We start from the raw sequence: 14009 nt of genomic DNA, 5'->3' as shown, positions 1-14009 counted from the left end.
TCATAGATGAAAAGAGCGTAATAGGTTATATATTTCATCCACATTGGCACTGACATTGTTAAAAGAACTATATAGTTCATATGTTGTTTATAAAATTTTCAATGTAACGTTTAAAGGATCTATAGAAACTTACAGAATCTTGCATAGTTTTTGAAATATCATATTGCCTTTGAATGCGTAATGGATGCAAAACATCATCCTGAAATAAAAATAAAATCATTATAAGTATGTTCTTTTTTTTTGACCAGTAAACTAATATAATAAAAAACAAGTAACACTGGGTTGATGGGTCGTAATGATTTAATAAACCTACTAGTTTCACCACTTAAGCTAGAAACGTCATCTGGGTTGGGATGAACATACAAATATACAGCAAGTGTTAAATATGAATCATTACTTCACTAAAAAACACCGAATGTATAGGAACCATTAACAAGAATACAAGTACAACAGAAACATGTGGAGTGTGGATGCTGGCACATGGTCAGTCATTGTTTAGCAAGTGTCCAATAGTTAGTAGAAAAATTAAAGTCTGATGTGTTTAAAGATCTAATGAGTAACTTTCAATGTCACAAAATCATCCCTTGGTTTCTGTTTAGAGTGCCTTGTGAGTGGATTACCATTGTAGCCTCATTGATATTGCAGGAGCTGAAGTTGTTTTCTATGTACGGCATGGAGCTCTTATCCCATACAATGTTGTGATGAGTGTGGGAGAAATGGAATGCCAGGCCTGAGCTGTCTTCTATGTTGTTATGCTACTTTTGTCTTATTTCTCAACTTCTTGATGTTTGCCCAATGTAATTGAGGCCACAAGAATATGAAATATTGTGAACTCCAGGATGTTTGTTGAAAGGGTTGTGGTCCTTGGGCAAGCGTAACGGATTTTGTATCATCATAATGGGATAGTGATTATTATTCAAGGGGAAAGAAAAAGGAGACCATTAGACACACAGATGACATTAAAAATACACAACACTTTGTAGAAAAACTAGGAGAAATTCCTATCTCATCAATAGACATTTTAGCTAGCCTGGATATTGTATCATTATTCACAAATGTTCCTGTGGATGAAGTTATGGTACTTATAATCTGTTCCCTCAGGACATCAATCACCACTATAAGCACTGTTTCAACTCAAAGTTTTTCCGATGGAATGGGAAAATCTACAAACAACTTTCAGGCCTTGCAATGGGAAGTCCTCCATCTAAATTGAGAATTTTGTAATGTCATGCTGTTGCTATCCCCCACACACCCAATGAATTTATGCCATGTAGTGAAAGGCTGAAATAATAATAATATTCATTATCCAGAGGGTTTGTGCCAAACCCTCTGGATAATGATAAGTGATCCCTCTTCTCACAGGGTGTCTCAGATACCCTGTGAGAGAGGGGTCACTTATTAAGCAGACAGCCCTCTTCTATATATCCTCAAGAATTCTTGGAGAGATTTTGGATGCACCACACCAAATGTGAGAGCAATATTCAAAGGTTAGTCAGATCTGGGAATTATAGTGTTAAGAATTGAGCAGGAGAGAGAGAAGTAATGTTTTGAACAAAGCAGAACAAGTTTTTAGAGGATGAGAAGGATTAATGTAATATGTTTGTGTTCCATGATAAGCAGGATGTGGCGGTCAAACCAAGAAGGGAAAATTATTATTATTTCGTGACACCTCCAAGGAGTCCAAAGACTCATCGAGGGAGAGCACCTACTCTACAAATTTCTGTCTCTGCCACTTAATTCACCAACCGCTACTACCATCATCATCTACACCAACACCATCTACTGCCAACCACCACCACCTCCTCTAGTATTTTTGTCTGTAAACTGCATGTGTTCTGAAGGCTGATTAGTCTGTATACAGAATGAAAAAAACCTGAGTTTCTGTGAGAAAAAATCTTGCTACCTCCATATGAGATCAGTTAACTCACCTTCAATTGAAAAAACCCCATATAAAGATTACTCCCATCATGACAAGAATAGAACTTAGGTCTTTTCCAATTGAATGCCACAACATACTGTCGTTCTTCCAATTGTGCTACAGAGGCATTAAATTACCTTGAATGGATATCAGAACTTTACCAAAAGTAAGTGAAAGTGAAGTATGAGCTTTCTTGCAGGTAATAACAGGATTGAGGTTTATTAGTATTGGAATTCAGTAAGTTGTCTTCATCCCTATTTGAGACAAGTGTGGCAAACAGTATTTAAGTAACTGAATATGGAAGATCTTGAGGCTTCAGTCATTTGAGTACTACTACAGGATTTCTTGAACGAAGAAGAGGAATGGCAACTACTGTTCTGCAAAACTATGAATAGAATTTGGAGTCAGAGAGAGAGAGAGAGGGTCACTGATGTAAAGGAACAAGAGTGTGAGTGAGAGCACAGAACTCTAGGATACTTCAGCAATGATATGAAAATCTGATGAGAGGAAACGATCCACCATGACAAGCAATGAACCATTAGAGGAGGCTGGGCATCCATTCGTAAAGGATAGGAAAGAAATCATAAGGTGGTTGCTTGTTTAGAAGGCCTCGATGCCAGACATGATCAAATGCCTTTGAAATATTAGGAGCAACTGCAAAGGTTTCTCTAAATTCTTCCATGGCCTGTGTCAAAGGTGTGGGGAGGTCAGATGTAGAATGAAAATGGCTGAATCCATATTGGTGATCACTAATAAAGTGATGGGTCTTCTGGTATTGAAGAAGTCAGTTGTTGTTGACTTTCTCCATTACTTTCAAAAGTATCAAGGTGAGAATAAAGAGACAATAGTTTTATGGCTGGCTTTTATATAATTTTTTTTTTAGGTATACATGATGGATAAAGGCTTGTTTCCATGCTGTTGGGTAGACGTCTGAGGAATATGACAGCTTATATGTGCACTACAGGCTGTTAAGGCATTGCCAATTCTCTTGCACTTTCTTATAATGCATGGGCTGATATCCCACTTAATTTCATGGCAGTACTCATGTTTAAAATCTGTAGTCTTTCAGGGAACTCTGTAACTGATAGACAGCGTGTCCCCTGGATGGCAGATAGGGGAGCCCACCAGATGTAGTGGGGTGGTCTGAATATATTGAATAAGGACTAGTGGCCATAAGGGGCAATTATCTTGATTGTAAGGGAAGTGGCACTCCCATGGTCCCCTAGCTGGATCTATCCTCTTCTTCCTCTACTTTGAGGAAGATCCACTCACTTTAATCTATTCTATAAGGACTTATCAGTCAACTCTTATTTCATGACCCTTATGCTATTAAAATACTCTAGGGCTATAGGGTATTTCCATTTCTGGTCCATATTATGTTCGCCCCCCTAAAATATATCTTCTCCTTCAAATAACCTATTCCTCCTATGAGTTTAAATTTGGAAGAAGGCTAGTTTAGAAGCCTTAAGGTAGTAGCCCTAACATTGGACTATCCATCGCCAGGCTATTCACCTGACATGGAAAACATTAATCTACTTTAAAGCCAAGAGAGAAAGGTAATCGAAATGAATCTATGGAAAATGACCCAGAAATGGAAAGAGTAAAACGAAAATGAAAACAACAAAATATAATACCTATAGAAAACTAGAACATAAGACGAATAAATTAGATCAAGTATTAAATTAAAGAAATTTTCGAATAGCAGTAATCACCGAAACAAAAAAAGAAATTAAAAGGAGCCATTTCATTTGGATTTGGTTCAAAAACATCCATGCCAATGGCAGGATCCGAACCCGCAGCCTTTTGGCTGGAGAGCGGATATGCTAACCACCCAGCCAACCAGGCCGGCGTTCACAGAGGATATGAAATAAGTATGACCACTTCCTCGTTAAAATAAAATTAAGATTACCACCTAAATGGCTACAAATAACAAGAACTGAAAGAAAATTTAAAACATTTGTTTATAAAACTAGATTACTAAATGACAAAAATATACAATGGCTATATTAACAAAGAATTATAAGAATTAACCAATATTTAGATAAAATAAAATGAAATTAAGAAATAGAATGGCTTAATATAAAAACCATACTAAATACAACAGCAAATGAATGCTTAGGAAAGACTAAAAAATTCAATAAAAAGAAAAAGCTGAATATGGGACGATACTATCAAAGAAATAATCAAAATGAAAAAAGCAGCATATCATAAATGGTTAAGCAGTAAAAGATTAGAAGATGAAATAGAATATAAAAGAATAAAAGAGCCATAGCTAAAAGAGAAGTCAGAAAAAGACAGAGACTCATGAAACAAATCTGTTTCTAATTTAAAACATGATTTATATAAAATAAGATCCAATGTATAATAAGATTTATTATTATTATTACCGTAAGACCCCATAGAGTCAAAGACTCATCTGGGAGGTCCTTTTATCACACACACAGCTCATCATACCGCATTTTAAACACACTTAAACTCCCTGCAGAAACCAAACTCTCAGGCAAGGCATTCCAATCATTTACAACTCTTCACGAATAAAACCTGTCTCTCACTCCCCTACTCACACCCTCTTTATACAGTTTCCAGAGTTGACCTCTGGTTCTCCCCTGATCTCCCACTATTTTCTGTAAACTTCTTCGGCATTGATCCTATAACAACCACTTACCAACTTGTAGGTCTCTATCATATCTTCCCTCTTCCTCCTGTCTACCACTCTCTGCAAATTACATCTTCTCAATCTTTCCTCATACTTGACATTCCAGAGGTCAGAAACTATCTTAGCCTTTGGACCCTTTCCAACATCTCTTCATCCCTCTGGAAACCAGTTGACCAAATCTGAGCACAATGGTCCATGTGTGGCCTAATCAAAGCCTTATACAACGGAACAAGAATCTCCCTACTTCTACACATCAGTGTCCTCCACATCATTCCCAGAAGCATTTGTGTTGTCTTCACAATTTTGGCTATGTGTCCCCTAAATTTCAGATCCTTATCCACTATCACCCCCAGATCTCTTATTTCTTCCACCTCCAACAATGTATCCTCACCAAGCATAAATTCTGCATCCCATCTTTATTTTCCAAATTTTTAAACCTTACATTTTGCAACATTGAACTCACGTTCCCTTTTCAGTGCCCAATCATTCAGTTTATTCAAGTCTTCCTGCAATGTCACAACATCCTCACTACTCCTCATCGTTTGTCCCAACTTTGCATCATCTGTAAACAACTGAATATCTCCATCCAAATCTTCACCTATATCATTAACATACAAGTTAAACAGTAATGGCCCTAAAACAGATCCCTGAGGCACTCCACTAGTGACTTTCCTTTTCCAGGATATCCCCCTCCCCATACACAACTTGTTAATACCTATCAGATAGCCAATCTCCAATCCAATGCACTAATCTATCCAATCCCATCTGCTCTAGTTTGACTGTCAACTTATCATGAGGTACTCTATCAAAAGCCTTTGCGAAATCCAAGTACATTACTGTGTATCCTTCTCCTCTGTCCAAGGAAGCAGTCACTATATTGTAATAAGTAATTAGATTACTAAAACATGACCTCCCTTTAGCAAATCCATGCTGTCCATCAAAGATAATACCATTGTTGTCAACCAAATTCTGGATCCTAGTTCTCACAAGCTTCTCCAACAACTTAACCACAACAACTGACACACATATAGGCCTATTGTGTGATACTTGAGTTCAATCACCTCCTTTATGAAGTGGCACAATCGTGCCCTCCTTCCACTCCTTAGGAATTTGACCGAGTGCAAGACTTGCATTAAAAAAATAAGTCAAGGCAGGTGTCAACTCCCTGGCACATTCCTTCAGAATACATGGTGATATATTATCAAGTCAAACAGCCTTATTAACATCTACTTTGCTCAACTCCCCATACATCTCTTTCTCACTTATAGTCAGTCTCCCCTCCCATCATCAACTGCTCTCAATCTCTCCATGAAGTCACATTCACAAGATTGATAGACCTTTATGAACTGCTCATTAAGTATCTCCACCACACATTCTGCAACAACTTTCTTTATACCATTTTCTCCAATCAATATCATTCTTCCATAATCATTCTTTCTTTTGCTGGCTACATATCGAAAGAATGCCTTACGATTCTTTTTGGCTTCATTAGCTAACTCCTGTTCATACCTCTCTTTACCTACTCTCACCAACCAAGTCACCCTCCTTGCCTGGTCTTTGTAGACCTCATGGAATTGGTTATTTCCACTTCTCTTATGCCACCTCCACAATGTCCTTTTTCTCTGTACTGCATGCCTAATCTCTTTATTCATCCATCTCGCACCTACCTTATTTAACCTTCTCACCCTTGGAATGCATTTAGACATTGCATCTACTAGATAGTTTTTGAAAATCTCCCAAGCTGCATTGATCTCTTTTCCAGCTAACTCCTCATTCCACGCTACACCCACAAGCTGTCTCCTGAGTTCTTCATAATCCCCGCCCCTCCCTCCCTGTATTTTCACATATACCCTTTTCTCAAAGAGGTCTTCACATTGCTGGCAACCACCCAGGTAATTGTGAGGTCCTCTAATTACCTGATGTCCATAATTACTCATGGTCATTCTCACCAATTGGTGGGTGATTTGACACCTCATTTATAATTACATCCTCTGATGAGATGCCCAAATCCAAGACCCTCAATCATTGTTTGCCCTCTGTTATATACTGTCTGAGGTAGTTATCCCTCAAAAACTCAAGAAACTTATTTTCTTCACTTCCAGCTGCTATCTTATCATTCCGGTCTATATTGCCATAATTAAAATCGCCCATAATGATCACCTTTCTCTTGCTTGCTTGGCTAATTTGATTATACATTTCATTATCACCATCCACATTACCTGGTCTATAACAACATCCAACCAAGTATTTGATTCCATTAACCTCTATCTCACACCATACTGCCTCAAAACCACTGGCACTATTTCTGTCTTGCATCTCTACTTTGTATAGACATAACTCTTTCTCTATCATCAATAGCACTCCTCCTCCCTTTTTACCCCTTCTATAATCACGAAACACATCATACCCTTCCATCACTATTCCTGTCAGGATGTCATCCTCTTCCAACCATGTCTCACTTAATCCAACAATCTTTGGGTGAACAGACACAATTAGTGCAACCATTTCATCTGCCTTGTTTCTTACACTTTTAGCATTTGTATACAAACACAACAGCTCATTCCTGGATCTACAGCTAGTTTCATTGATACCACTCACTCAATGTGATCTCTCCATGCTCAACTGGGGCCATTTCCCTTTCTGCTTATTCATTTTAGAACCCTCTTCAATTCCAACTGTTTCCTCTTGATCCCAGGTCATCCCATTCCTTTCCACACATGCTCTTGGAGCATCCACCTTTCTCAAGCTGTGTACCCCTGTCCACCCTGGGCCTCACCGTTTCCCTGCTCCTCTTGCACAAGCATTCTCTCATTTTCTATACTTATACCACTCACTTCCCCATTCATAACCACTTCTTCAATCCCTCCTGTCTTACTCTCCTGCTCTTCCACATCACTTTCCACTTGATCTGATTCATTCTCTCTACTCACTTCTCTATCTTCCAGCAGCAGTATCTCCAAGTGACTCACACCATAACCACTCAAATGCAGTCAATCTCTCTTATATAGTTCACTTCGTCCTTCAAACTCATTCCACACATTAACAAACTGTACTCCCCTCTCTTCACACATTTCATCCAGTATATCATTCATAATTCTTGCTGTCTGTCTCATCTCACTACAGTCATACCTAGGCAACATGCTGACTACCTTCCATGTCACACTAGTCTCTTTTATCCTTCTAAGCAGCCTCCTGATATCCATTCTGACGTACTCTTTGTCTTCTGTCAAATCATTCTTACCTATTAAACCATCAACTCCTTTTTGAACATTTAACATTTAAGTACAGATACTAAAGAAAGTGTAAAATTAAACACCAAATTGAGATTAGAAGGATTTCTAAATTTTTATACAGAATAGTGGAAACATAAATATTTTAAAAAAGATAACTGGCAAACATTTAATGAAAATAAAAAGGAAATAAGTAAAAAATAATTAGAAATCAGCCTGAAAGAAACAAGAAATGGAAAAGTCACCTGATGAAGATAAGTTATGTTCAGAATTATATAAATATGCAGGAATAAGGTTCAAAGAAAGACTAATTATTTTTAAATAAAAATCTATTCAATAAGTAACCTACCAATAGAATGGAAAAAAGCAATAGTGACCCCCTATCTTTAAAAAAAGGTAGTAGATATGACCCTAAAAATTAGAAAAGTATTCTAAATTCCTGTTATAAAATATATAGCAGAATTTTAAATAAACTAATAAAATATTCTGAAAGCTTTATTTTAGAAGTACAAAATGGATTTAGAAAAGGACGATCATGTATAGACTCTACCTTAAATTTTACCTTTTACCTTAAATTAATAATAGAGAAAAGAAGAGAATAGAATTCAGAAACACAAAGATAACTTACAAAAGATATTTTATATTTAAATGAAATAGCCAAAGATTATGGAATGATAATATCAACAGAAAAATCAAAAATGACGGCCTTTAAAGGACAAAATTCAATAAGAACTAAAATAGTAATAGATAGTAAGGTTTTAGAACAGGTGAATTCATTTAAATACCTAGGATGTATGATTACATATGAAAATGAAAAAGATATAAATCTAAAAATTGCGAAATATTTAAAAATAGCAGGTGTAATTACCTATATTTAAACCTAACCTAGTTTCAAAAACAAACCAGACTAAAAGTAAACAATACATTAGCCCTACCAGTCCTATTGTATGGAAGTGAAATCTGGACAATAAAACAAAAAGACAAACAAAGATTAATAACAGCTGAAATGAAGTTCACGAGAAAAACTGCAAAATATACTCTATTCAATCACAAAACAAATGAAGAAATTAAGAAAGAATGAAACCAGGAATCAGTAATATAAAAAAATATAAAATATAAACATAAATGGATGGAACACATTGAAAGCATGAAAAATTACCAAAACAAGCCTTAAATTACAAACCATTAGGAAAAAGAAAACCAGGACGTCCTCTAAAGAGATTCAATAATGACTTCTAAGGCTGAAACAGGCCACTCTAAGTCTAAATCCTTGAAAAGCATGATGATGAATAGTCTATATTTAAATTGTAAGTCACCAGTTAAAACTGCAGGAAATACAGGAAGATGATTTGATGTAAAACAGGGGTAAGATACGGATGCACATATCTCCACAGTAATTCACCATATCTATATGGATCGCATTATTAAAGAAAGTGGCATTAAATCTGATATCAGAATCGGGGATATAAAACTTAGCTCTTTGCTAAGTTGCATATCTCTGATTAGTAATTAATAGTAGTTAGTGAGTTAGTAATTACTGTATTAGTATTTAATCCACTGATTTTGCTGAACTTTTCCAAAATAACAAAAAAGATATATATGGAATCATTATCCTTCAAAGCCCACACTACATCATGCTAATACCTTATTTTCCTTCATAGATGAAGAAACTGTTATTCCTCGCACAGTATGTGTATTGGTGACTTCCTGAAAGAAAGGTTCAAGAACCAATGCAATGAGAAATGAACTAAGAGGGACAACCTTGCTTGACTCCTTTTCGAATTTTGACCAGGTCTGACAGGAACCCATTAACCAGAAGGCAGGTAGTTGAACTGGCATAGGCTCCTTTGATAACGGATAGCAGCTTTTTACCTACACCAATTTGCTGGCAGATGTGGAACAGAAAGGGATGCTGAACGTTATCAAATGCTGGAGTAAGATCTACTGATAACACAGATATCGACTACTTTATTGTATTAACTAAGCAGATTAGCTCACATAATAGAAAGAGATTAAATTCCACTGCTTGACCTGGAACTCTATACACTTGTGTGCTTTTAATTATGTATCTCATTCCCACTTTGAGCCTATTATTGACAATGCAGAAAAATATTTTGTAGTCAGTATTAGATAGAGAAATAGGTCTCCAGCTGCTGATTAAGGTGTGATCTCTATTAGGTTTTGGAATGATGACAGTATGGTTTGCTAAAAATTCACTTGGTATGTGTCCTGACAAGAGAAAATAACTGAATAGTGTAACTAGAATGGGAAGAATAAAATTCCAGTCCTCACGGTAAAGTTCTATTCCTAGACCATCAGGTCCTGGGGATTTTCTTGTCTGGTATTCTTTATAGGCTGTGGTAACTTCAAATGCTGTAATGGGTCTGTCAAGCCCATCTTGGATATGGACAGGAAGGCCATTAATGTTCCAAGAATTATAATTTCCAATAGTTGTCTTCAAAAAGATTTTTGTAGTGTTTTTGAAAGGAGTCAAGGATATCTTGAGTGGTGGACATGTCTTCACAGTCAACGCAGATTTGAGTGATAGTCCTTTCTTTGTGGAATTTAGTGAATTGTCAATTGAAGAATGCAGCTGAAGGGCAATCTGATAAGTGTTGCTGTACTCTTATCTTAAAATTTCTTTCTTCTACTTGTTTTTCTGCCTTTCCACTTTTATCTCTATGTTAATATTTCTAATGATGTTGCTACATTCTATACCATTATGTGGTTTGTTACCAACCAGCTTCGCTCTTCATACAGGTCGTTCAACTTTTTCTTCTTTTTTTTTTTGAGGAAAGCCTGTTCCTTTCCCCATTCCATCATATTCTGTTTTACTGCTTGTTTGAATTTTAACCACATATCCTAATACCAGGTAACGTTATTCCAATTTGAACAAAGAGTCTGGAAGTTGGTTGAAAAGATCAACAGAAAATATGGCAGAAGTCTCTATGGTCCAGAACTGATCTCTACTTGTTCATTGCTGTGGAACTTAAGTAGAACTGGATTATGATCTGACATGTTGATGTCAAGATGTCTTATCTGAATTATCCTATTTATAAGGGAAGAAGAGATATAAATTCAATCAAAATGGGCACCAATACCTTGGATTCATGTATATGTAAGCCTGGAGATTAGGATTGCAAATACGACATGTTTCTGCTAGTTGAACATTGTTGAGACATGATGTTAACTGTGCATAATCCCACTTTTCCACTCCTGGGGCACTCCTATTGATGTGGGATTTTCAATACAATTCCAGTCTCCAGCTGCTATAATGTAGTAGGCACTGTATAAATATAGCTCCAATTCCTGGAAGAATTTTTGTCAAACTGTTCCATTGGATGGAGCATAAGCATTTATAAACCTTGTTAAACTATATTTGGTCACTCAATTAGATAACTTAAACTGAAATATGATTTTTAATGACCAATGATTTGTAAACATACAATGCCAACAAGTTTCGCCAATGGAGCTGTTTGGCCTCTTCAGGGCTTATAACGGTAAAAGAAAACTCAAAATGGCTAGTACAGAGAAAATGGAATAACACTATCATATAAATTTTAAAAAATCGAAACAGACGCGTAACATTACACACATGGAGTGTGTGTGGTATTAGTCACTGTTGTGTGAGAACGTTCTAGCCCATCATTTCGTGATTACAAACCCACACCATTGAGTGGGATAGGAGCTCCATGCCTTATCTGGAAGAAGACTTCCATTGTAGAAACTTCAAGGAAGCCATAGTAGTCCTCTTCTGGAGAAAATCTTAACAGAAACCAGGGAATGATAATAGCTGACATATGGAAAACCTTAATAAGATCGCTTAGTTTGCCAGAATTTCATTTTGCTCATAACGTTATTCTACGTTATTTCACCAACGTCATAGTAGAAGAAGTTATCAGTATCCTACAATCTCTTTCGGGAAGATACAGCTCACCTTTTTCGTCATTGCCTGAAATCTAATTATTTTAAATAGAATGATATAATACATGAACAACTAAATGGCTTAGCTATGGGTAGTCCCCTCTCACCGCCCTGTGCAGATCTGTTCATGGAAAAGCTAGAAACAGACATCCTTTCAAAATTAGACCCAAAACCTTGAGTATGGTGGAGGTATATAGATGACATCTTCATAATTTGGAGGGACACAAAAAAAGCTCTTTTGGACTTTTTTAACAAAAATTAATGCTTTCCATCAAAAAATATAATTCACTTTGGAACTGGAAAAAGATAACCAACTACCATTTCTGGATACCCTAAAAAACTAGCAGAAGGACAAATCAAACTAACAGTCTACTGCAAACCAACACACACACTGGATGCTACCTTCATTTCAAATCAACTCACCATATTTCCCAAAAGCTCTATTTTTGAGCATAATACATATGCTCAAAAATAGAGGCACCAACATCATCTCAGAAGAAAAAGATCTCTATGATGAACTTACTCAAATATCACATATTAATAAACAATGGCTATCCAAGGAATTTAATCAACAGAATTCTTCATAGCAATCACCCACAACAACAACCTACTACCACTCAATACAGATCTTCCATAGTTATTCCTTATGCAGGTACAGTGTCGAAAAAGATCACAAACCTTCTTAGGCCTTTCAACATCAGAGTTGCGTTCAAACCTGTAAAGACTGTCTGCCACGTTTTAAGATTGCCAAAAGACATTAATACTTTCTTCAAACACACTGGAGCGTACAACATCACATGCTCTTGTGGCCTAAATTATATAGGGCAGACGTCAAGAAGCCTCGAAATCCGAAAAAAGAACATATAGATGATGTTAATAACAACAGAACAGACAATGCAGGTCTAGCCCATCATTTCGCGATTACAAACTACACCATTCAGTGGGATAGGAGCTCCATGCCTTATCTAGAAAAAGACCTCTGTTGTAGAAACTTCAAGGAAGCCGTAGTAGTCCTCCATTCTGGAGAAAATCTTAACAGAAACAAGAGAATGATAATAGAACACGTTCAATACAACATAAAACTAATACAACAGTTCCATGCGTGGAATGTCATGCACCTAATTCGATTTTTTTAAATTTATAAGATAGTGTACTCCACTTTCTCTGTACTAGCCACTTTGAGTTTTCTCTCCCTGAAGATGCCGAACAGCTCTTAGCAAAACTTGTTGGCATTTTATGTTTATAAATCGCTGGTCATTAAAAATCATATATTTCAGTTTAAATTATTTATAAACCTTATTGCATATCAACAGTATTTCCAGTCTATTGTCAAGATTCTTCCTTCTGCATCCCTTTGAATATTACAAAATGATCCAAGGAAAGGGGGGGGGGGGAGAATAAGAACTCCTATTCCGGCCTTGTTAAATCTTCCAAAGCTCCAATAAGAAAGAAGTGGATATCTATCGATTAAAGTTTTTATATCTTTATCTGCAGAAGTATGTTTCTTGGAGAAAGAAAAACCTAATATTATGGCATAGCATAAATTTCCATATAGCTTCTCGTTTAATTTACCTGTGGAATCCTCGTACATTTAATGAAGCAATGCAGAAAGGAGATGCTGTGATTAGTGAAATGTCACTGGTAAGTCTTTAATTTCCAGATTTTGGATGAATCTGATGAGGTCTTCAATCTGTAAAGGAGCAATTGTGTAGCCTGCTTCTTGTAAACTGTTTTCTGTTTTTTTTTTTTTACAGCTGCTTTCCATTATTTCAATTTCATGCCTATTGTTCTTGATCTGGAAACTAGTTATTTTCTTTTCATGTAGATGATAATCATATTAAGAAAACTTTGAATCAGTAAACTTTATTTTTTTTCTTTAATTGTATTTCTTGTTTTTCCTTTATTAAGCATGAAATGGTACTTCATAGTCCATGAACTCTTCTGAGCCTGAAGTTTTCATTTGGCAATCCACAACCTTCTCCATCTTTATATTTTTTATGACTTATTTTTCTTTTAGATGTAGTTCCTTTAATTTTTTTTTTTTTGTTCATCCTGAATTTTTCTTATTAATTCTTCTTTCCTTTTTGATGATCTTGTCTGCATATTAAGTTTTTTCAGTTTGTTTTACGTGGTCTTCTTGTAGAACAGTTTCATGTATTTGCATTTCATCTTGTATCTGTTCAGTTGCTATACTAGGTTCATTATTGGAAATTTCAACTGATGTTGTTCCATCCATATTAGACTGGGAAAGTGTAGTTTGTTTAAAAGAGCTGTCTTCACT

General features: G+C 36.0%; 1 protein-coding gene across 8 annotated transcripts in view; it reads right to left on the bottom strand.

The window, feature by feature from the left end:
- Window positions 1-14009, bottom strand: part of LOC150099845 (queuosine-tRNA galactosyltransferase-like) — a 529602-nt gene that overhangs the window by 282244 nt on the left and 233349 nt on the right. For all 8 annotated transcript variants that reach the window (XM_090403530.1, XM_090403531.1, XM_090403535.1 and 5 more), the window contains one exon: window positions 134-199. In XM_090403530.1, coding sequence (XP_090259656.1) covers window positions 134-199 — 66 coding nt within the window. The remainder of the gene's footprint in view (window positions 1-133; window positions 200-14009) is intronic.

This window comes from Typopeltis vanoorti, chromosome 14 (genome assembly GCF_054136105.1).
Source record: "Typopeltis vanoorti isolate ZY-2024b chromosome 14, IOZ_Tvanoo_1.0, whole genome shotgun sequence".
Taxonomy (NCBI): domain Eukaryota; kingdom Metazoa; phylum Arthropoda; class Arachnida; order Uropygi; family Thelyphonidae; genus Typopeltis; species Typopeltis vanoorti.
Note: the sequence above shows the minus strand (reverse complement) of the source record. Positions and strands in the feature narration are given on the sequence as shown.